The 22,295-nt window shown below is 45.1% G+C and overlaps 3 protein-coding genes across 3 annotated transcripts; 2 read left to right on the top strand and 1 right to left on the bottom strand.

The window, feature by feature from the left end:
- The first annotated feature begins 3,886 nt into the window (after positions 1–3,886).
- Positions 3,887–8,863, top strand: efcab14 (EF-hand calcium binding domain 14). Its single transcript, XM_076972448.1, has 8 exons — positions 3,887–4,453; positions 5,042–5,187; positions 5,565–5,710; positions 6,248–6,346; positions 6,470–6,577; positions 6,749–6,821; positions 6,933–7,055; positions 7,267–8,863. The coding sequence occupies exons 1-8, from the start codon at positions 4,272–4,274 to the stop codon at positions 7,440–7,442; spliced, it is 1,053 nt and encodes a 350-aa protein (XP_076828563.1). The 5' UTR covers positions 3,887–4,271; the 3' UTR covers positions 7,443–8,863.
- A 340-nt stretch (positions 8,864–9,203) lies between these two features.
- znf830 (zinc finger protein 830) lies at positions 9,204–10,724 on the bottom strand. Its single transcript, XM_076972449.1, has one exon. It carries the CDS (start codon positions 10,347–10,349, stop codon positions 9,336–9,338), a length of 1,014 nt encoding a protein of 337 aa, XP_076828564.1. The 5' UTR covers positions 10,350–10,724; the 3' UTR covers positions 9,204–9,335.
- Positions 10,725–11,338: 614 nt separating this feature from the next.
- LOC143475223 (ankyrin repeat domain-containing protein 13C-like) lies at positions 11,339–22,125 on the top strand. The gene is made up of 13 exons (XM_076973002.1): positions 11,339–12,020; positions 12,209–12,250; positions 15,378–15,482; positions 16,152–16,237; positions 16,658–16,703; positions 17,862–17,928; positions 18,371–18,515; positions 18,674–18,802; positions 18,974–19,135; positions 19,278–19,357; positions 19,677–19,775; positions 20,109–20,209; positions 20,395–22,125. Exons 1-13 carry the CDS (start codon positions 11,708–11,710, stop codon positions 20,505–20,507), a joined length of 1,488 nt encoding a protein of 495 aa, XP_076829117.1. The 5' UTR covers positions 11,339–11,707; the 3' UTR covers positions 20,508–22,125.
- The last annotated feature ends 170 nt before the right edge of the window (positions 22,126–22,295 follow it).

The following is a 22,295-nucleotide window of genomic DNA, read 5'->3' as shown; positions in this document are numbered from 1 at the left end:
ATAAAAATTTTATTATGAAGGATTTGTTATTAAAGAATTTGTGCTCTCAAATTATTTCATAAACTGGATTAAAGAAATTCAAAACTAATTTACAAATGTGGATATTATTATTTGAATAACTGATGGGATGTAGTAATAACATATTTTGTGATGTTTCATCAGTTTGCACATTTTTTGAATGACATGTAAGAGAATTCTATTGAGCTCCGTGAGATGAGACGCACTTGTATGAAACTTAAATGGACTCCCGGGACATTTCTGATAAATAAATATCTTTCAATTGTTCACTTTCAGAAGGATGAAATGCAAAATCAAGAAGCGTTAACTAATTTATTCTCAGCAGAGAAAGTCCTGGATGCGATAGCGCTACTGAAAACGACCATGCTGTATAGCAGGGGTAATCAATTAAATCTTTCCGCGGTCCATTTTTGGCAGATAGCTCAGACCTTAGGTCCGGGTTCGCGGTGGCGAACGAAAGTTGTTGAGCGGGGGGGGGGGGGGGGGGGGGGGGGGGTGGCGAACGAAAGTTGTTGAGCGGGGGGGGTTGAACGTAACACTCAAATGGGTGGTGACCGTAACACTCGTCTGAAAATAAATTCTCCGTTTTAAAATATAGTCTCCCGTTAAAATTTTTTTGGCATTTGGGTCCGTATCCAGTTAATCAGGAATGTGATTGGGTCCGGACAGGACGGCGTTCGGGTCCGGATCCGGACCGCGGTCCGCCATTTGGTGATACCTGCTGTATAGGAAAGGGCTCTGCGATCTTGCTTCATAACTTTGCCGAGTCAGGAAGTGGACTTAGCGTTGTTATTTCATGGGAACACAGCGCCACTTTGTGGTCATTTGTAGTTTATTTTTTATTATTTATTGTAGGTTACTTCATATTTATGTTGCTAATCTCATAATCTCTATCACTATCCTGATAGGTACGTTAGATTTTTCTTATTGTATATTTTGATAGCACATTGCATATAAATGCAGGCAAAGACAACATAACAATAACCTGCTTGAACACAACATGTTCGTAACCCCATAAAATGGAGATCAAAACATTCTTCAGATGCTTCTTGAAACCAGCACGTTGCATTCTCCAGCGGTTCCGTCTTCGCGGTGAGGTGTATTGGACCAGGTCCAACCCGTTCGCTAATCTCATTACTGTCTCACTCATTAACACATGTAGTTCACGCTCTTCTAGCTGTTGTAAAACGTGGTGATTCAAAGCAAGCTTTCTGAACCACTGCTGTTAAATAATTAATATGTATGACTGACCCCCACAAAATAATTATCTTAAAGGATCTACTATGATCTGCAGTGTTAATCAACCTTCTCACAGAAACGCTATAATAAAGCAGTCTTTGCCTTTCATTTTATTTCTAACAATTTGATTAGTGAGAGCTTATCTTAGAACAGGCCTCGTGAGGCACTTTAAATAAATATTGGCCAATAAACAATTAATTACCAAGTTGCAGTTATGTCAACATACACAGTTTTTCACAATGCCAACTTCATCAGCACCAAAGTTAACTGCCTCTCCAAAAGGTCAGGTCTTATTCTTCACATGTTGATCTAAACTCACATGACGGTGTGATCAGATTAAAATAATTTTAATTAGCAATCTGGTTCTCCATTTTATATTTGTCATACCATGAGAGAGTCACCTCACCTCCTCTAACAAAACAAAATGTCTTCCAACTAAATCCACAAGAAGCAGTCCTAGAGACCTAGAGGACCCCGTGCAGTGAACACAGTGTGAAAATTGAAAACAAGTGTTTCTGTCTAATCAGATCAGCCCCTGCCACCACTACGCAGCCACACCGAGCATCCACCCCGCACACACCCACCGCCTCCATGCCGGACACGGACAAAACGACCAGGAAATGGTGTAGAGCAGATGAAACATCACAGGAGGCTTTGAGGAGCGAGAGTCCTGCTGTGGAGACTTCGGCCATGCTGGCAGCTTCAGTGGGTCTTTAAATGAAAAAGAAAAAAAGCAGAAAAATAAAAAAAGATAAAGAGAAACTTCTTAGTGAAGTCTGTCAGAGTGGATTTGCAGAGGGCTTTGAGGAGACATCACCCCCACAGAGCGCTGACATGATTCTGGCTGAAATAAGATAAAATGCTCCATTCTATAAGCTCTCAGCAGGGCATGAGTGAGAAAACTGGTCCGTAGTCGGGTGAGAGGGAGGACACCCGTTTGTCCTGGGTCAGGGCGAGAAGGAGACTTGTCTGTCCTGAGTCGGGTGAGAGGGAGGACATAAGCTTTAACTGTCAAATCAGGACACTGTAGGTAATATTTTTGGAAAGATGCAGCAATTGGTTCAGTGTGTTATTTACAGCAGAGCTTGACTATTATCACAGTTTAAAGCTGATTAGTTCAGAGTTAACTCATTTAGTGTAAAACCAGTGAATCGTTAAGCATGCGAATTTCTCACTATGAGTTTTATCTTAAAATTATATGCTGTTTGTCACCAGTCTTCATGAGTACAAAGGCAAGCATGACACAAGGCAAGCAGTCTTCATTTACATCGCTGAGTGAATACGCTTGACTCGAAGTTACACTATACTACTGTCATCTAATTGCCTGTTATTTTATTTGTAGAGTACCTTTTAAACATTGCATAGTATGTGTGTCTGTCATCTCCATTTTTATACATTCAAAGTCTGAGTTAATTTCACTCTGCCAGTGTTTCTTTATGCTACATGTAATCATAATGCTTTCAATCCCAAAAATGTTGCATGAATAACCAAAAAGAACATTATATATATGTTCAACATTCAGGAAGTTGTAGAGTCACTGATTTCTTAATAATCTGGCACAATGTCTCAGATGTTATTATGTTATTTCACTGAACACACTATTGACCGGACAGGCTGAAAGCTCTGATGTGCTATAATGTCTGAAGCACCCTAAAAACAAAATATTTGATTGCACATTAGCAGTATTTCCAATTACTATTCATATATATTTAAATACAGTCTGGAAATGTATTGACTAATCACAAACACAAATTTGCACTGCCTCAAAAACCACACTGTCAGACAAACTGTTGTTCAAATCCATAATTCATAATCCACACGAAGCATCGGCAGGACATCTGAAATCGGTGTGAATTCACAAGCTCTCGGTATGTTGACTACTGATTACGGTTAGCAGTCACAGACTGTAGGCTACTTGTGTATCAAAGCAGTTGTCATTGTGTGGTTGAATAGAATAGAATAGAATAGAATAGAATAGAATAGAATAGAATAAACCCCACAGATAACGATATTTGATGTAATATGAACACTGTAAGAAGGCTGAGGCATATAAACTATGAATGGTGTGCATCTCATCCAACATCCAACAAAGTAAATTTGGTGCTGAGCAAATTGTACTTATACTACAGCTTGAACCATACAATATGGGCAGTACTGTATTGAAAAACGGGCATCAACCAGTCAGATGGGATTGACAGACAGGATAAATGCCCATCGAATAGTGTAGAGTAGGACAACAAGGAATTACTCATAATACCGTTTTATTTATAACAATATGGAATGTAAAATGATTGCCAGGAAGTAATTTAATACATAGACGCAGAAGACTCCATGATGTAGCGCTCAAGGCCTTCCTAAAGTATTGTGACTGCAGTGAAATACACAATACAACCGAAAATGTACGACGCACGTTACTGACTCTTACTTTGAAATCGACGGGCGACGTTTTCGGCGTTCTGGACGCGCTGCTGCAGTGGCGTCTCGCGCGCCGATTACGCGACGTGCACGTCATGGCGGCGACCCGCTTTCCGCGGAATATGACTGTGAGATCCGCGACGCTGGTGCGCCTGCGCGACATCCGGGCACTTTTGATCTCTGCGCCTCCTATGTTTGCGGCAGAAGCGGAACCGAAAAGGAAAAGTCAGCCGGCCGCGCACCTCTTTAAACGTATCCGCCGACTTTAACTACGTCCGCGGCGGGCGACGAGTGAAAGTAGCGTCTACGGCTGGTGGAAATAATTCAAAATAAAAAATAATAATAATGGCGAAGTCGCCATTTTCCTGTTTGGCAGTGGGACATTCCGTTACCATGTAAACTAGCCTGCTAGCTAACGCCAGAGTAGCGCCGACGCTTGTTGTTGTTTATTTGTTTGTTTGTTTGTTTATCGCCTGTCTGTCACTCGCCGAGTCACTGCGGTCACCGCCACAGCTGCTCGGTGAGTCACGCTGGATAAAACGTTGGACCTGGTGGGCCTGAGTGCGGGGTCGGTGGGCGCGCTGACCCCCCAGAAGAAGATGAAGAAGAGGAAGGAGCTGGACGCGCTGATCGGCCTGGGCGAAGCCCGGAGGAAGACCACGGTGAAGAAGAAGGGCTCCGGGCACCGCCTGCTCCGCACCGAGCCGCCCGACTCCGAGTCCGAGTCCAGTTCGGAGGACGAGGAGTTCAACAGCCTCGGCAGTGTCGGTGCTTTCAAGAAGTGAGTAGGCTGGATGGAGAGAGAGAAGATGGGTAGAGTTACATCTTATCTATCTATCTATATATCTATATATCTATCTATCTATCTATCTAGGCTGGCTGTCTAGAGAAGATGGTTAGATTTACCTCTAGCACATTGGGATTGATGCTCAAGTTAGTTGTACATGTACAATGACAATAAAAGGATCTATCTGTCTATGTAGCCCATCTTATCTGTCTATCTATGGATCTTTTCTGTCTATCTATGGATCTTATCTGGCTATCTATATATCTATCTATATTTATCTATGTATCTATATATGTATCTAAGTTGGCTGTCTTAACTCCAGGTTAGTTAGAAAGAGAAGATGGTTATATTTACTTCTAGCACATTGGGATTGCTGGTCAATTTTGTTGTACATGTGCAATGACAATAAAAGTATCTATCTGTCTATGGATCTTAAGTATCTATATATCTATCTATGTATCTATCTATCTATGTGTATCTATCTAGGTTGGCTGTCTTAACCCCAGGTTGGTTTTAAAGAGAAGATGGTTAGATTTCAGTATCACTAACTCGTGTTTTTCTTTTCCCTGTGGTTTTCTGCAGGAGCTACACGTGGTGCTGCAGTGTGTGTTATCCCTTGTGTGTGTTTATTATTCTGGCTGCCTGTGTCATGGCTATAGCCGGACTCATATGGATGCAGATCGCGCTTAAAGAAGATCTGGATTCCCTCAAAGAGAAACTTCGCACTGGTGAGTTATAAATGCACACGGTCTGTGGACCGTGTTCTTCCTTCAGTATCGATTCGCTCCAATAACCACATGCGTTATAATTAGACTGTAGCTCTTTCGTTTGTTTATCCACCCCGAATGTTTTTGTGCTCTTTTCATTCTTCTGTGGTAGAAATTTGTAAAAGAAACAAATTGAGGCATGAAAACAATTTTAATTTGAGCTCTAAAATGCGATTGCTCTGCGAAGTTGCTTGACTAGGCTATATAACAATAACGAGAGTTATCTTTGCGCATTGAACAGCCTGTTCTAGCAGACTTGTTCAGTAACATTTCTGTCGGGCGTAGCACCCTTACAGTGTCTGGGTCGCCGTAACCATTTCAGGGATTTGTGTTGACAGTGGAATCGACTCAGAAAGCTTCGTCACACGAAATACCAAAGCTGAGTGAGGAGTTGAAGGCCAAAGAGAAGGTTTTGGAGGACATGGAGAACGGAGATGGGGGCTTGAGTAAACTGTGGTCCAATCTTACCGAAGTCAACAGGAAGGTACGTTTCCTACAAGCGTATACGCTAGGTGGTTTTCATTTTCTCTTTTGGTTATTAATATCTACACTCCTCTTAATGCTCTTTCTCACTGTTCATGCATATTTTATATATTTTATTTCCTGGGACATTGCGTGTTGTGCACTTTACTGGTGGTGTGCGATTATAGCGAGAGCACTCAGAGCAGTACATATTTTCCTTCCCGCCGCTGCACGTTTTAGGGGCACGAGTTGTTTCTTTGGAGTGAAATCGGTTGACTGCGTTCAGCTTCCTTCACCCCACAGGCCTCGTGAATCCTTACACTCACAAACCTCTTTTCCCCTGCCAGCTTGGCTCATCATGGTAGAATGCCATCGGTATGTTCTGGCCACGTTAAGTGAAAAGGATCTCTCACCTGGCGTTGTTCTTACTCCCGACTGTCCCCACATACTCTTAATAGCACCCGAAACATCAGATGTGCAGGAACGGTAAGGTTGGCGCCTATTAAAGGAAACTTGTCATCTGAGAATGTTCTGGTTTTTTCCCCCCCTGTCCATGTAGATAAGTACACTGGACTCTGTTGTAAACCACCTCAAGGCAAACATTAAAGCGGCATCAGATCTGATAACGCTTCCCGTGACCGTGGAAGAGCTGCAGAAGGTGAGACCTTCGGGAAGAAATCGCAGAAGAAAACGCACAAACATCTGTGCACCTCAGGTGATGACTCTCTTACCTGGGCATCTAACGGTGTTTTACCTTCTTGTGTGTGTTTGCTCCCTGCAGAGCGTCGCTACAATTGGGAGCATACTTACTAGTGTTCAACACGACGTGAAGGACATGCAGACCTTCATGGAGGACCAAAAGAAAGGGGAGACGAAACAGAGTGATGAGGTAAACGAGACACATTATACACCCACTGGGAAACATCTGAAATAGTCCCCTATCTGCAGGAACGGTACAAGTAATATTAAAAGCATATTTTGTTTTTTTTTTTTACTTCTGGAAATTTCTCTGGGTTTTGCTGTTCAGTATGTTGCAAAACACTTCGTAATCTGTGTTTAGGACCCTCCATTGACTCTGGACCCCAATGTCAATAGCAAAAGTTTTAAGGACCCAGAAGACACTAGAGATTCTGGTAGGAATCGGTTCTTGCAGTTATTGGGGTGAAGACGCTGTTGTTGACACCCGATCTTGTTCTGAATGTTTTACCGAAGTGAAATCTCACACTCTTGTCACATTCCATCAGGTCTCACAGAGTCGAGTTCCAGACCCACTCGGTACCCACGGTTTCTGGCTAAGGACCGTTCCAAGAGAGAGAAGACGCCCATGCAGCAAGCTCTAACGCTTCCTGGAATCGGCTCTGTTAAAGGTGTCTCCCTAAATCAACCAGCTGTTTTCTTCCTCCGATTGCACTCTTGGTAACCCACGCTGCCCCTAGTGGTTGAGATAGAGAAGGGCATTTATTGTGACAGTGCCTGTACTGTCGTCACAGCAGCGTCTGATGCCATAACAGGAAATCAGACATCATCCTGTCTGTATTCTTCAGTAGATCATTTGTGCTTCTCTCTCTCTTGTGTCAGATTTGGAGGAGATCCTGAGAGCACAGCAGAACCCCTCGTCTGACGGCGTGACGTACGAGGACTTGAGGAAGCTCTTTGGGTCGGCCACCCCGCCGGCCCGTCTGCTCGATCCGTACGACGCCAACCGGGACCGCAGGTATACCGTTGCGGAGCTGCAGGCTGCCCTCGCCCTCTGAGCTGCGAGACGCTCCTGAACTGTGTAATTTAGTAGGACGAAGGAGGCAGGGCGAACAGGGACACGGAGACGGGGTGGACGGCTGGACGACGCACCGGTGCTGCGCTGTCCCGGTGCCCTCGTCTCGCTGCACTGTACCTTTTCCTTTCTCGTTCGTGTGGGCACGTGTTCGTCAGTGTTTGGCCAGCTGGCAGGAGGCGGGACTGATTCTCCTCCCAGGCCACCGGCACAGGGTAAACGTCACCAGTGAAGCTGTTTCATTTGTCATCATCCTTCGGCGACGACAGATTTGATGTAACCGTTTACAGTGCTGTAATCAATCTCGGAAGAACCTGTTTAAAGATTCTTATGATGAAGACATGTGGGTTTTTATTTGTTTTAGTACATGTGAATGTGATAGAAATTAGTATGTTATCAAAAGTGAATACTTCAGTTTTTGATGGCTAACCTTCCAGTTAAGAGCCCTAGTGTTATGAACCCATGCCATTACCTGAATGTTTGCTGTCATATTCTTCTAAGTCAAGTTTTGAAAAACTTTGACACCCTCCCCCCTTATTTATATGTTCTTCTAATGAAATATTTTCCTTTGTATTCTAATCACATTCTGAACTTACAATTTGAAGGGCTAAGAAGGCAAGCTTTCTAAATAATTTAATATACAAAGTAATTGTTCAGTCAGCAGATGTAGCAATAATATAACACTATGTACTTAATCAGATATGGTATTTCGGTGTATCAGGGAGAGCGGTCGTACCATACCCCTTCTACAAGGGCAACAACAGGAGAACTCGACAGGTAGTTTAAAAATAACCTGTCTACAGCAGCAACAGATTTAATTTGAGTAATTTTTTTATGCTAATGTTTCAGACTGTCCAGTCACTTTAAACTATTGATTGTTTAGTAATGTAAATATTGGAATCGAGTATTAGTCTGACCATCAGCCTAGTGGCAGGATCACTTCTGTTTGAATAAACTCAGATGATGTCGTTTGTTTTGTTCTTTCTCCCCGGCGGATGTCATTGTGTCTCTGCGTCTGGTCCAGACTCGGTACGCGGAGAACAGAAACCTCACCCATCCCCATCCCGCTCAACTTCACATTCAGAAATAACGTCACGAGAAAGGTTAATTATTTAAACGATGTCACTTAAACGTCGGCTACAGTCCGCACCACACAGAAGCGCTCGCAGCTCCCTGGACCGGGGAGAAGTGTTGGCGGTGATGGGGAAGAGACAGGAGGTGGTTAACTGTGGGACAGGGGCACTGTGCTGGGTCAGTAGGCTGATGACGGGTCACTTTCACTGCTTCTTAAGTATTAAAGGTTGCTCATGTGAGGGAGTGGGGCTGGGGAACACCATGTAAGACTCAGCATTGTACATTTGTCATAATAAAATCAGGCTTGCTATGCATGTCGCTTTGAATGTATGAGGATCTCATTTGTTTTCCATTCTATTATAGTGTAGCTGGAACTATTAGAATAAGATGTTTTTTTACCTTAAATGTGTCAAAGTCATGTTGATAACCAGGAGTGGGGAAGACTGTATACTGACTCCTTATCGGAGTGCACTATGTCCTAAATGAACACGAATCCTGTGTATACATGAAGAAATAAGTGGTTGGACATTGTTAATTTTAGTCTGGGTGTTGTGTGTTGGTTTATGAGCACTGCAACCAGCGAGTACAGATATTAAAGGAAATGTATGCCCCAGGGGGGCTGGAATAGGCTGGAGACTGGAATAGATTAACTGCTTGTAATGTCACTTGGTAAAGTTACAAGATTTAATGTAGAACAGGAAAAAATAAAGCATGAAACAAGTGGCAGAAGCTCTGACCACACGACTCAACCATCCAAAGCAATGAAAAGTTACATCATCAGGAGAACATGAACCAGGGCTTGCTATGCCAGTGCTCCCTTTGCCCTCCAGTCTCTGGACAACACGTGCAAGAGTTCCTCCTCGTCTTCCTCGTCGCTGCCCGACGGATCGTGGACCTCCTCCGACTTGTGCTCCGCAGCTTTGCCCTTGACGACGTCTTGCTTGGCTCGCAGGACCTCCACCCTGCGGAAACACTCAATCTGCTGGTCGATCTCGTCGATCTGGCGCTCGATGCGACCTTCCTCGTCGTCCTCGGCCACGATGGCGTCGGAGGCGTTGTTCACCTGCCGCATCTCCTTCTGGAACTCCTCCCACTCCTTGTCCATTTGGTCTTTGGGCGTGTCGACGTTGCGCACCTTGGCGTCCCTCACCGGGTCGTCGAAGAAGCCCTCGGGCAGAGCCTCGGCCATGTTCTCCTTCTTCTCCGCAACCTTCTCCTCGTCCGCTTTGGAGACGGACCCGGAGTGGGAGACGTCGTGGGCGTCAGGGACGCCGCTGTCAAAGAAATCTGAGGGCAGTCCACCCTGTCCCCCTGTCTGGTCACCCTTCTCCTTCACCCCCTCCTCGTCCTCATCCTCATACTGTCCAGCAAGCAGTCCCAGCCCGGCGGAGTGTGTGCTCGGCGCGTCTGCTGCGCTTTTCTCATCAAAGAAACCCGAGGGCAGGTCTGCAGACGTGACCCCCCCGTCCCTGGAGGTCTTGGCTCTTTTGCCCGTCTTGGGTTCAGGTTCTGGTGCCCTCCTCTTGACTGTGGAGGGCTGCGGGGTTTGGGTGGTGTCTGCGGGGCTCTGCTTCCCCCCCTTGAGCTCGGCGACCCTGTCCCGGTGGTTCCTGCCCAGGACGTGCGCCTGCCACACCATCTCCGACTTCACCTGGACGCCGCACACCACGCAGCTCAGCTGCCCCACGCTGTTGTACTTGGCGTACGGGGACTCCACTCGCTTCTGCCGCTCGGACGACCGCTTCTTCTCCCTCATTAACCGCCTCAGCTCATCTTGGTTCACTACTTTCTTGCCCTTGGCGCCTTTAGAGGCCATTTTAACGTAGATGCGTGCAGCGCTAACGCGTCGCTTCCTCCACCATTTTAGTCCCAGATCGGTCGTCGGCGCGTGAGAGTGACGTCAGCATTACCGGACAAGGACCAAGTTTATAACGACCCCGATTTTTTTAAATGTTCATTTTATGCAAGACAAAATAAACATTGCGCACGAACGTATTTGGATATTTAAAAAATACAATATATTTGTTGATGCATATCCTTAGAATATGCAGTTAGAAGTACAGTTAGGTATTTTCTTGCAGGCAGAGGGTCATACGATGTTGCACAGAAATCTTAATATTAAAACGAAACTTAAATAAATATCTTAAAAAGAAAAAGACTCCGAGCGGACCCAGAGCGGACACGCCCGGACCTGCGCAAGAAGGCGGTGCCGCATGTTCGCGTATTAATGAGCAGAGTGAACGTGCGCGGATGCGCGAACACGCTGTGGGTCCAGGCAGGGTTGCCAGGTCCTACAAAAATATCCCGCACAAAGTCAGTGTGAAACCCGCTCTTCAGAAGCTTAAACTAGCCCAAAGCCCAAAATTGTTGACGGGGAGGGGTAGCGAGTGTAAAATGGAGACAAATTAAGTATTATATCGCAATCGATTATTAGTGTTGACTTGTAACTCCCGCGGTAGCCCAGAATTTTTACCCGCGGCTGGATTTTCAAACAAGCCCAATTTGGCGTGAAAACCGCGAACCTGGCAACTCTGTCTCCAGGAGACACTGGTGATGTCCGTCAGGGGCAGAGTTGCCAGGTTCGCGGTTTTCACGCCAAATTGGGCTTGTTTGAAAATTCTGCCGCGGATAAAAATTCTGGGGTCGCGGCACGGACGTAATTTTGGGGGGGTGGACGGGGGGGACATGTCTCCCCCCACTTTTTCAAAAGCCGGTTTTGGTCCCCCCCCCCAGTTTTTACGGTTAAAACCAAATATTTAAATAGAGACGAATCCATGCCCCCCCACTTTTGAAATCAAAATTACGTCCATGAGTCGCGGGGTGCGGTTTATCGGGCTACTTTTGAGTTGGGCCACCGCGGGAGTTACAAGTCAACACTAAGAATCGATCGCGATATAATAATTTGTCTTTGTGTAATTTGTCTGGGCTTTGGGGCTAGTTTAGGCTGCTGAAAGGCGGGTTTTACACTGACTTTGTGCGGGATATTTTTGTAGGACATGGCAACCCTGGTCAGGGGGGGTTAAACGGGACCTTCACCTTATTTTATCATACGGCACGAATCCGTGAGCTCGGTCTGAATTAACTCGGTCAGCAGTCGAAGCCGTGCGGGTGAAATCGGCGTCCAGCTTGTTCTAAACGTGCACAACAAACACCAGCTCGTTGGAGCGATAGAAAATGACGGGCAACACTGTGTGTCAGACGCTCGGCGAGCGGAAAAAGGACGAATACACACTCGAGTCTCCTGGAGAAAACCGAAGTGTACGTGGGACGGTGCCTTCGTGCAATTGTCGCCCGTCGTTTCGGAAGAGGAGACGCCGCGCCATCGGTTACACCGACCGGAAGAGTGAACAGCGTCGCCGAGACGTTTGGACCGTTTGGACCACGAACATCTCGGAGTTCCCAGTCCACCAGTGCGTGTTCAGGGGAGATGTTGATCTCCTCTCATCCATCATCCACATTCACAAAATCGCACAGAAAGACATGCACGGTGGGTTAAAGCAGGTCAACTCTCACCAATGCGTTTTATTCTGATACTACCAAGTTTATTACAGTTTAATGCATGCGTGTCTTTTGACGGATTGTGATGCGTATTGCAAACGGTTCTTATTTAGATTTTGTTTCCTTCACTGATCTCCAGCATCATTAGCAACAGTGGTATGTTTCTCTTCATTTCAGGAAACACGCCCCTACATCTTGCTGTGATGATGGGTCATAAAGGTGAGGTTACACAACACACACAACGTTAAGACACGCTGGCATCCCTCAGTCCTCTGCTCTGGCTGTTACGGTGTCGTGGTGTGATTCTACTGCATCGCAACCCAAGCTGCTTTGCAGTGTTAATTAGTTGAGCCAAATAGGGTTGCAGCGGTAACCGGTTTCACGGTATACCACGGTATTAAAATGCACGGTTGATGTGAATGAGGATGCTCTGGTCATCCTTCACTTCAGCAGCGTCCTGCAACTTGCCTTGTACAAAAGAAAAGAACAAATGATGAATAAATAGGCAGGCACAAAAAAATGAAGACTTCATTTTTCCTGGTGGTGTGGTGTTGTAAAAATGGTGCTAGGTGTTGCACCCAAAAAAAGGATTTCTTGTGCACACAGATGTACAGCATAGCCAGGACACCCCTCTAGAGACAAGTGTGGTTGCTGGGGCCGCCCAGCAACACACAGGGACAGTCCCAAGTGTACAAGTGTGAGAGGGGCAGTGGGGGGTTGGGGGAATGGACCGGGGGAGGGGCTTGCTGCTGTAAAGCAGTGTGTTGACCACACAGGGCATCAGGCTGAGGAGCCACAATTCTAAACAGGTATTCAGTGGCATATTAACATCAGGCATGCTATGACATTTATACAAACAGACCCAGTACCCCATTAAAGTCAAAGTGTGCTTCATTCTATATCAAAGATCTAAAACACTAGGGGGGGGGGGGGGGGGGGGGTATTATAGGCATAGTTATGTATTTGAAAGTAATTTCACACCCACACACATGCACAGCACATTATGACAATTCAGACATACATTGATATTAGAATTAGACAAATACAAGGATTGTGTGACATAGTCATTCAACTTCTCCCAACAGCTGTGTGTGTGTGTGTGTGTGTGTGTGTGTGTTGGGGGATGGGATGCATTTGCACAGACTACCTACTGTGTGGTGGGGGGTGAGGGTGATTACGTCAAAGCTTCTTTATGGCGTCTGCCACCCGCGACGACAAATTTGCAGCCTTTCTTGCAAATGATGCAGATGGCAGGAAGAACGGGGCCGGAGCTCGAGATGGGCAGGCTTGATCTGGACCGTGGCACCTCTCGCGAGCCAAAGTGTTATTACGCCTGTTATTACTTCCATTAAATGCAGCAAACAAACAAAAAAGTTTTGTTTGAAACGTTTGTTTAAACCTCAACATAACTCGTTCTTTTTTATGAGCTGAAGCGTGTTTGGTACGGAGAGCACAGAGCGGAATTCTTTTTCTGAAGGACTTTTCGATGTTCACCTTACGGCCCAAAGGTGGAATTAAAACACTTGTACGTCACTTTAAAGGTCAATTTCAATATTTCCCAGCACGTTAAACTTAATTGAGTTAAATATTTATACATATACTCGAAATTATTCGAAATAATTCGCTTTTTTATTCACATTATTTAATGGTTGTTTATTTTCTCTCACGTTCTCTCATGTTTCGTCCTGGAATTACAAGAGGCTCGTATTTGTTAACGTAATACAAGAGAACTGTTCAGTCAGACCGGGTTTCCATCCAAACCTTTCGAAAAAATAATGCGCAATTTCCAAGTTTCGGCAGAAAAAAAATGCGAATTAAGCCTTGTTTCCATTCATTACAGTTATGCGAATAAACTTTAGATCACGTGAGATGACGCCAAACAATAGTGGTTTTTACAGCCATCTGGCAGTTACGCATTTTTGCACGTTGAGGTTTTGAAACATTTTTTTCTTTTTCTTTTCTATACATGGAGAAGTTAAATTAAATTTTTGCTCTTTCCAGAACTGTTTTTTCATGTGCATTTTCAAAATGCGCAAAAACTCGGTGGATGGAAAACCCTCTAGATCAGGGGTACTTAACTGGCGGACCGCGGTCCGGATCCGGACCCGAACGCAGTCCTGTCCGGACCCAATCTCATTCCTGATTAACTGGATATGGACCAAAACAAAACCGTAGCATTTATTTCAGAAAAAGCACTCCGTCACGAGTGTTACGTTCGCCACCCCCACCCGCACCGGACCTCAGGTCACAGGTATCTGCCAAAATTGGACTGCGGACAAATTTAGTTGAGTACGCCTGCTCTAGATATTTGTTGTGAAACAAAGTAGTTACAATTTCAAGCATTTTCAAACACTTTAGCCTAAATTCCAGCACTTTTCAAACCTGAAACACAAAGCAACATTAAACTTAAGGTAAATGTTCATTCTCCTGTTTTTGAGGGGTGTTTCTTTATACTACCACATATCGTTACGTACGTATGAACGGTTCCGCCGTTCGCGCAGGTTCGCGCTACGGTCACTAGTGAAAGTATAATCCTAGCTTTATAAGGTCCTTGCTTTCACTGGACGTGAAAGACGCCATTAATATACATGCCTTCAGTTTCAAATTCTGACGTGCCTGTTTTTCATATGTTAAAACCAGACTCCCGTGTCAAAGCCTTAAAATAGAAATCTCTATTGTTGATCCTCATGTCAGAAATAAATCCTCTCTTTCTGCAGTATCTGGTTATATTCTAACTTGGCAGTACAACGGACGTTTACAACAGTTGTTGATCAGACACTGACCCAGGCTGAGTTTATCAGATATTAAATAATTTAAACTTAAATAATTGTAGGCCTACTGAAATCCATGATTTAGGTTTCTCAAATTTTGCAGTATTTATATAAACATGTATACAGCTATTTTTTTTTAAGGAGACATTTTGTATACAATAGTTCCAGGTTTCTACAATAAATAGTTCAATGAACAAAAAAAAAACTTTTGTTGTAGTTTCTTTAAGGGTCAGTGTATCTTTTAATGATATATGTAACAAACTGTGATACCGCGGTATTTTCTGAGATGGTTATCATACCGTGAAAATCTCATACCGTTGCAACCCTAGTGGCAAACTCATGCACACTTTTGAAAGGCAACTCTCTCTGTACTCCTTACCTGCACTGCAATAGACCGAGATCTTAAAAAATGTGACAACATTACAGTTGTGTACAACAAAACAAGGTCTTGCTTTCAAGATCTCAAGTTTGTCGTTTTCAATAAGGCCCCTACAGCTCCTCACAGAGGTTATATTGTAGGGCATTTATTAGAACTGTAGTTACCATATGTTGTAATGCTCTTATTTCACCTGCAGAGTGCGCTCACCTGCTTCTGGACCACAGCGTGCCTGTGAGAGTGAGGAATGTCCTCGGGTGGAGTCCCCTCTCTGAAGCCATCAGCTACGGGGACAGGCAAATGAGTAAGGCCACGCCACCAGCCCTGTAACTGGGCCACTGTACTGACTGTTGAAGCTACACAACACAGCACTGCATGGTCGGCCTGTTTGTTACACTGACAGCATTGAGTAGAATGCACTGAATCATTGCTTGGAAGGTCTCAGATGCTCCATGGTGGTCTAAGACCATGGAGAATTTTCACTCATGCAGTTTCTGGTCAGTACCGAGCAGGAGAAGGGACAAACTTAATTGGTGACTTGCATGTTGGAGGGACAGGGGAGACAGGTGTCCAATGTCCAAGTGTCCTCTGAAGCGTCCTTTAGACCAGGCGCTGTACTGAGACAGTAACAGGCTAAGACAGATTTGGGTTGTAAGAGAAATTACTGCACAAGGTCGCATGAGGTAATGGAATTTCAGATTAAAGTTCCCTTTTTACAGTATAAGGGGCTTTTCTTATTGAAATAAACAACAACGGACATGCTCACTGGGAATATTACACTGTTATACACTCTTACACTGATTAAACCATGAGGAATACATGGTGCATTTTGTGTGTGTGTGTGTGTGTGTGTGTGTGCGTGCGTGCGTGCGTGCGTGTGTGTGTATATGTGTGAGTGTGTGTGTGTGTGTGTGTGTGTGTGTGTGTAATACTCGGAGATTCTTGACCTGCTAGCTTCATCCTTTCTCTGTAGTCACAACATTACTGCGGACGCTCAAACAGCAGTGCAGAGAGAGCGTCGAGAGCAAAAGGCCTAAGCTGGTCCAGGCCCTGTGGGAGGTACACACACACACACACACACACACATATACACACACATACACACACACACATATATACACACACATACACACACACACACACACACATATATACACACACACACACACACATATACACACACACATACACACACACATACACACACACAGACACACACACACACACACACAGACATATGGTCCTGCTTGTACACATCAGTATTCTGCGACCTCTGCACAAAATGAACAGTTCTGCACATTAGCCTTCATCTTATTAGGTCAAATCTGTCTCCGTGGTCTAAATTTTCCTAATAGTTTGCAATTTTTTTGTCTTTCGTCTTTTTGTTTGTTTTGAGTGTGTGTGTGTGTGTGTGTGTGTGTGTGTGTGTGTGTGTGTGTGTGTGTGTGTGTGTGTGTGTGTGTGTGTGTGTTTTTACAGCTAGGTGACTTTTACCTGGAGCTCCACTGGGACTTCCAGAGCTGGGGTAGGTTCTCTTCCAGAGCTGGGGTAGGTTCCAGAGCTGGGGTAGGTTCTCTTCCAGAGCTGGGGTAGGTTCTCTTCCAGAGCTGAGGTAGGTTCTCTTCCAGAGCTGGGGTAGGTTCCAGAGCTGGGGTAGGTTCTCTTCCAGAGCTAGGGTAGGTTCTCTTCCAGAGCTGGGGTAGGTTCTCTTCCAGAGCTGGGGTAGGTTCTCTTCCAGAGCTGGGGTAGGTTCCAGAGCTGGGGTAGGTTCCAGAGCTGGGGTAGGTTCTCTGCTCCTAGAAGAGGAAGAACCGAAGGATTCGGTTCTGCTCTGTGATGCTTACGGAAAAATACCCAGTAGCCCTGGTAACAGTAGCCCTGGAAACAGAGTTACATTAATCTCAGCCACAGTATCAAGAATGTCCTTGGCAATTGTATATTTATGCACACATATATGGGTTAATAGTGTTCCTGGTTGTGTGTTACTAATGTTCCTGGTTGTGGGTTACTAGTGTTATTGGTTGTGTGTTACTAGTGTTATTGGTTGTGTGTTACTAGTGTTATTGGTTGTGTGTTACTAGTGTTATTGGTTGTGTGTTACTAGTGCTATTGGTTGTGTGTTACTAGTGTTATTGGTTGTGTGTTACTAGTGTTCCAGGTTGTGTGTTACTAGTGTTATTGGTTGTGTGTTACTAGTGTTCCTGGTTGTGTGTTACTAGTGTTATTGGTTGTGTGTTACTAGTGTTATTGGTTGTGTGTTACTAGTGTTCCTGGTTGTGTGTTACTAGTGTTATTGGTTGTGTGTTACTAGTGTTATTGGTTGTGTGTTACTAGTGTTATTGGTTGTGTGTTACTAGTGTTCCTGGTTGTGTGTTACTAGTGTTATTGGTTGTGTGTTACTAGTGTTCCTGGTTGTGTGTTACTAGTGTTATTGGTTGTGGGTTACTAGTGTTCCTGGTTGTGGGTTACTAGTGTTCCTGGTTGTGTGTTACTAGTGTTCCTGGTTGTGTGTTACTAATGTTCCAGGTTGTGTGTTACTAGTGTTATTAGTTGTGTGTTACTAGTGTTCCTGGTTGTGGGTTACTAGTGTTTCTGGTTGTGGGTTACTAGTGTTATTGGTTGTGGGTTACTATGTTCCTTGTGGGTTGCCGTAGCGTTAACAGGTGTTTCTCTCTCTTCCCAGTGCCACTGCTCTCAGGGTTTCTGCCATCAGACACCTGTAAGATCTACAAGCAGGGCATCAATATCAGGTGGGTCCCCACAGTCCTGTAGGAGGACCTGCACAGATAGGGAGAGGGGGGTGATCATACATGGAGTGATCATGGGGTGAACATGGAGTGATCATGGGGTGATCATGGAGTGATCATGGAGTGATTCCTCATGGCCCGAGTGAGCATAGGTTTATTTTTGCTTTTTATACACAAACAACCTAGAATATGTGCTATAGGTAAAGCTAAAGTCTAACACTACCACCATATCTGAGTACACTCCCACGGAGAAGACCTGCTCGTTGGCTTCAGCAGTCACCCCCTGTAGTATTTACCTGGATCTGACTGCGTATGTGCCTGGCACATGTTTTTGGTATAAACGCCTGTGCTAATAGTTATTCACAGCTGGAAATCCCTTATGGTGCTTTGAGGAGCAGTGGTTGTGTGAACCAGGAACTATGAGTGTCCTTGACCCACTCTGCAGGTTAGACACCACCCTGGTGGACTGCTGTGACAGGAAGTGTCGTCGTGGCAACCTCAGCTTTATCTTCCACGGGGACGCGGCACCCGCAGAGGCCTTCATCGTCCTCGACAACAAAAAGAAGGTGTATCGGCGAATTTGCCATAAGGTAAGTGGGGGTGCGTGTGGAAGAACGTTTGCGAGGTCGTGGCAGAAACACCTGGACTCAGACCCACTACACCGGTGGATGAGGGCGGAGCTGTTGGCGCAGGTGTGCTAGCAGACCTGGGGTGGGAGTATTCTTTACCCTTTCCTTCTCTTGCCAAGGAGTCTGAGATAAGCATCCATGAGGAGGTGGAGGTCCTGATGAGCACTGACATCTACTCAACCACGCTCTCCACCAAGAACGTCTCCTTCTCGCGCAGCCGCGTGGGATGGATCTTCAAAGACGGGAAGGTAACGACTCGTCTACAGACCAAGCTACCTCAGTGCTGGAGGCGATGGTGGCGTTTTAAAGCACAGGGCTTGCTGAAAATTTTGTACATTCCAGTTCTCGTCTTCCAGACTGTCAGAACTCCTGAAGGTCTCTGAGTGCCAGGCGCTGTGCGTTTTTTGTGTGTGTGTCAGGAGAAGGTTGGGAGATACGTGGGAGACCTGTACACGGTGAAGGGCTTGGTCGTGGAGTGCAAGCAGCGTCGGGAGCACCTGATGGAGGAGAACTTTGTCCGTAACACAGTCGTTGTGCCGAGCCTGAGCGAGGACGGCAGCCGGGTCGTGCAGTGCTTTGAGGTCTGGCCAATCACGGCCCAGCTTATCATATTGGTGTTATGACAGGACAGAACGACGGGGGGGGGGGGGGGGGGGGGGGGGGGGGGGGGGGGGGGGGGGGGGGGCGTGCCTTCCTGATCTTCTCTCTGGTTTTCTTGTGCAGACGGTCAGAAGAGGTTCGCTCTCTCCACCGAAGCCCCACGCGCTGACCTGGGAGGAGTACGTCTCCGCAGAGGTCGGAAAGTAAGCTCTGCTCTCGGCCATGTAGAATAATGGACAGTCACGTGATGTATCATCAATCCCATAAGACCTGAATACACTTATGATGTGTCCTTCTGTATTAAAATTGAACTGTCATTTGCACTTTTAGACACATTAATTTGAGATGTTTTATGCACCTGTCTGATATGAGATTAGGTGGTACTGTCTGAAAAATGGTAGCAAAGAAAAAGGATTTTCTCTTTCAGGGATTTTTAGTGTATGTGTGTGTGTGTGTGTGGTGTGTGTGTGTGTGTGTGTGTGTGTGTGTGTGTGTGTGTGTGTGTGTGTGTGTGTGTGTAAGACCTTCCCCTCTGGGCAGGGAGCAGATTTGTAAGGTGAACAGGAGGAACTTCAAGGCAACTGTAGCCATGAGCCAAGACTTCCCGCTGAGCATCCAATCGTGAGTGATCTCACTCTGCTAAACACTCTTATTTCACACCAAAGTGCTAAAGCCTCTGGATCAGCGTGAACGTTTTTGAGATTTCTATCAGAAAGAGTGAGATTCAGTTTGATGTTTAATCGAATTTAGAAATCCATACATGGCTTCTGTGGTATTTTGTAAGGATACATTCATTGTTAGCAAACATGCTTCAAGGAAGATTTCGGGTACTAGAACAAAGCCTCTTTGAGGGGGCCTTTGTCCACACAAACGGGAAATGGCGTTCTTTGGTGGCCTCTTGTTCATGAGCGCACACAGTCGGGAGAAATGGTGGCGTCTGCTTTGCTTTCTCAGGCTGCTGAGTGCACTGGAGGTCATCGCTCCCTTCAAACACTTCATCAAACTCAAAGAATTTGTTCAGATGAAGCTTCCGCCCGGATTTCCAATTAAACTCGGTAAGGGCTTCGTGATTCTAGCTACTACCTTAACAAATCCCGTTACAAAGGATGAGCTGTGTAGTTGAGACAGAAGGCATCGTTGATGCAGAGTTCCTGTTTTATTCCTTTGGAACTGTTGGGTATTTTTGGGATTGAAGACATTAACCTTTTTTTTCTTTTTGTTTTTCTCCTACTGAATGAAGATATCCCAGTGTTTCCAACCACCACCGCCACAGTGACCTTTCGGGAATTTCGGTTTGACACGTTTGAAGAGTCCATCTTCACCATCCCGTCTGACTACAAAGAAGACCTCTAACGATTCCCTGACCTCTGACTTCGTGTATATAAAGAGGTCTCCCGTTACTAATGAAGATTACCAAACTACTGAAAAGATTATCAAATCTGTTTCAGAATTATCAAGTTCTAAAACCACTTGTCTTTTGTCCATAGCTTTAGTGAAAGCTGTCACCTGTGTGCGTTTAGTCATAGTCATAGTTCCTTTATTTGTCTCTTAGAGGAGAATTTTTTCTTGGAATGAGGGCATACTGCACTACAGCAAAAGAACAGACATACAAAATTCCATATGACCAAAAACCATATCATTACACTACATTAAAGATTTGAAGTGCAGTACATTTTATACTTGTACACAACCCCACAGCCCATTCAAGATTTAAAGTACATTACATTTTATACTTCTGCCCAACCCCACAACTCCTTTACAACCATAACCTATAGGCAACCATTTGCATTGTGGAGGACAGATAGTAAGAGAGAGCTTTGTTCTTAAGGTTCACTCTGGTCTCCCTTTTGGAGCACAGCATCCACGTAGAAGATGGCGAGTTTCTGCACGTCTGTGGTAGCTTCCCAGAGCTCAGGAGTCCTGGCCTCTCACCAGCCACACAACACGCTCTGCACGCATCAGCACACGGTGTCTTAAGGTGTTGTGCTCAATTTCTCAGATGGGCCTTTGTGGTTCCTGGAAGTGACTCCGCCTCCGCTGCCTGATTGGTTGAGGTCGGTACTGGTGCCTGCTGCGTGGAACCTGCTCAGGTAGCTCAGGTAGTTCAGCGCTAGAGGTCAGTAGGGACTTGGAGCAGACCGGAGATGTTCAGTTACCAAGGTCCTGTTATGTTGAATGTAGCCTTGTAAATATCTAATGACCAGCATTTGTTTTACTTCAGAAAGTTCATAAAGTTTCTGATGTACGGAGATACTTAGCAAAAGCAATAACCAAAATGAATCAAACATTATCAGGTTTCAGGGTGCAGAGGGCAAGGCAGGGTTTGGACACGGAGAGGTCTAACCACCGCAGCTGCATCTTCTAAGCAAAAAAGGCACTCTAGCATTTAAGAGTATTACTCAATGTTTGTCTGACTAGTGTTATTCTGTTTTGTGTGTGCGATTGTGATTTGTGTGTTCATAGCTAATTTCTCTCAATATTAGATTTAGATACTTGATGCATAACTTTATACTTCACTGAATATAGTATGTCGTTTTATTTTTTGGAAGAATTGCTGTGCTTTAGAGCTCCACATAGATGGCCCTTAGGGCATATAACCAACTCCAGATAACTAACTCCATGCCCAGTAAAGCTGCTTCCTAAAGTGTAGCTATAATCCCCCAGTTTACCTTGCCTGGGGCAGTAGGACCCTGAGGACTCCAGTCCTTCCCAATCACGTCTGCATGTTTTTGCAGTTCCCTGATCATTCACATGCTACTAACCAAATGCAGCATCTGTGGTGAATTTATCAGCCTGAAAAAAAATGCTCCATCTTCAGGATGTTTTGAAACTGTGAACCAGGACCAGTTTAGGGTCCGACCTCTGTCCTTGGGTTCTTAATATGATTAATTCTATATTATTGTCTTGTGACTCCTGTACTGAATTTGGATTCATTTTCCAGTGATGTTCTAGTAAAGTGTTTTGGTGTTGTCATTGGAGTCATTTTGTACCACGAACATTTACAGAACTGCACACACGCTTCTTGCAAGCTCGAGGTTCCCTGATCATGACAGAGGGTCAGAGGTCAAGGAGGAACTAGGATCAAATGACTTTACATGTATTTAGTCTTTTTAGGATTACATGTATTTAGTCTTTTTCATA

Source organism: Brachyhypopomus gauderio, chromosome 14 (assembly GCF_052324685.1).
Source record: "Brachyhypopomus gauderio isolate BG-103 chromosome 14, BGAUD_0.2, whole genome shotgun sequence".
Lineage (NCBI taxonomy): Eukaryota > Metazoa > Chordata > Actinopteri > Gymnotiformes > Hypopomidae > Brachyhypopomus > Brachyhypopomus gauderio.
Note: the sequence above shows the minus strand (reverse complement) of the source record. Positions and strands in the feature narration are given on the sequence as shown.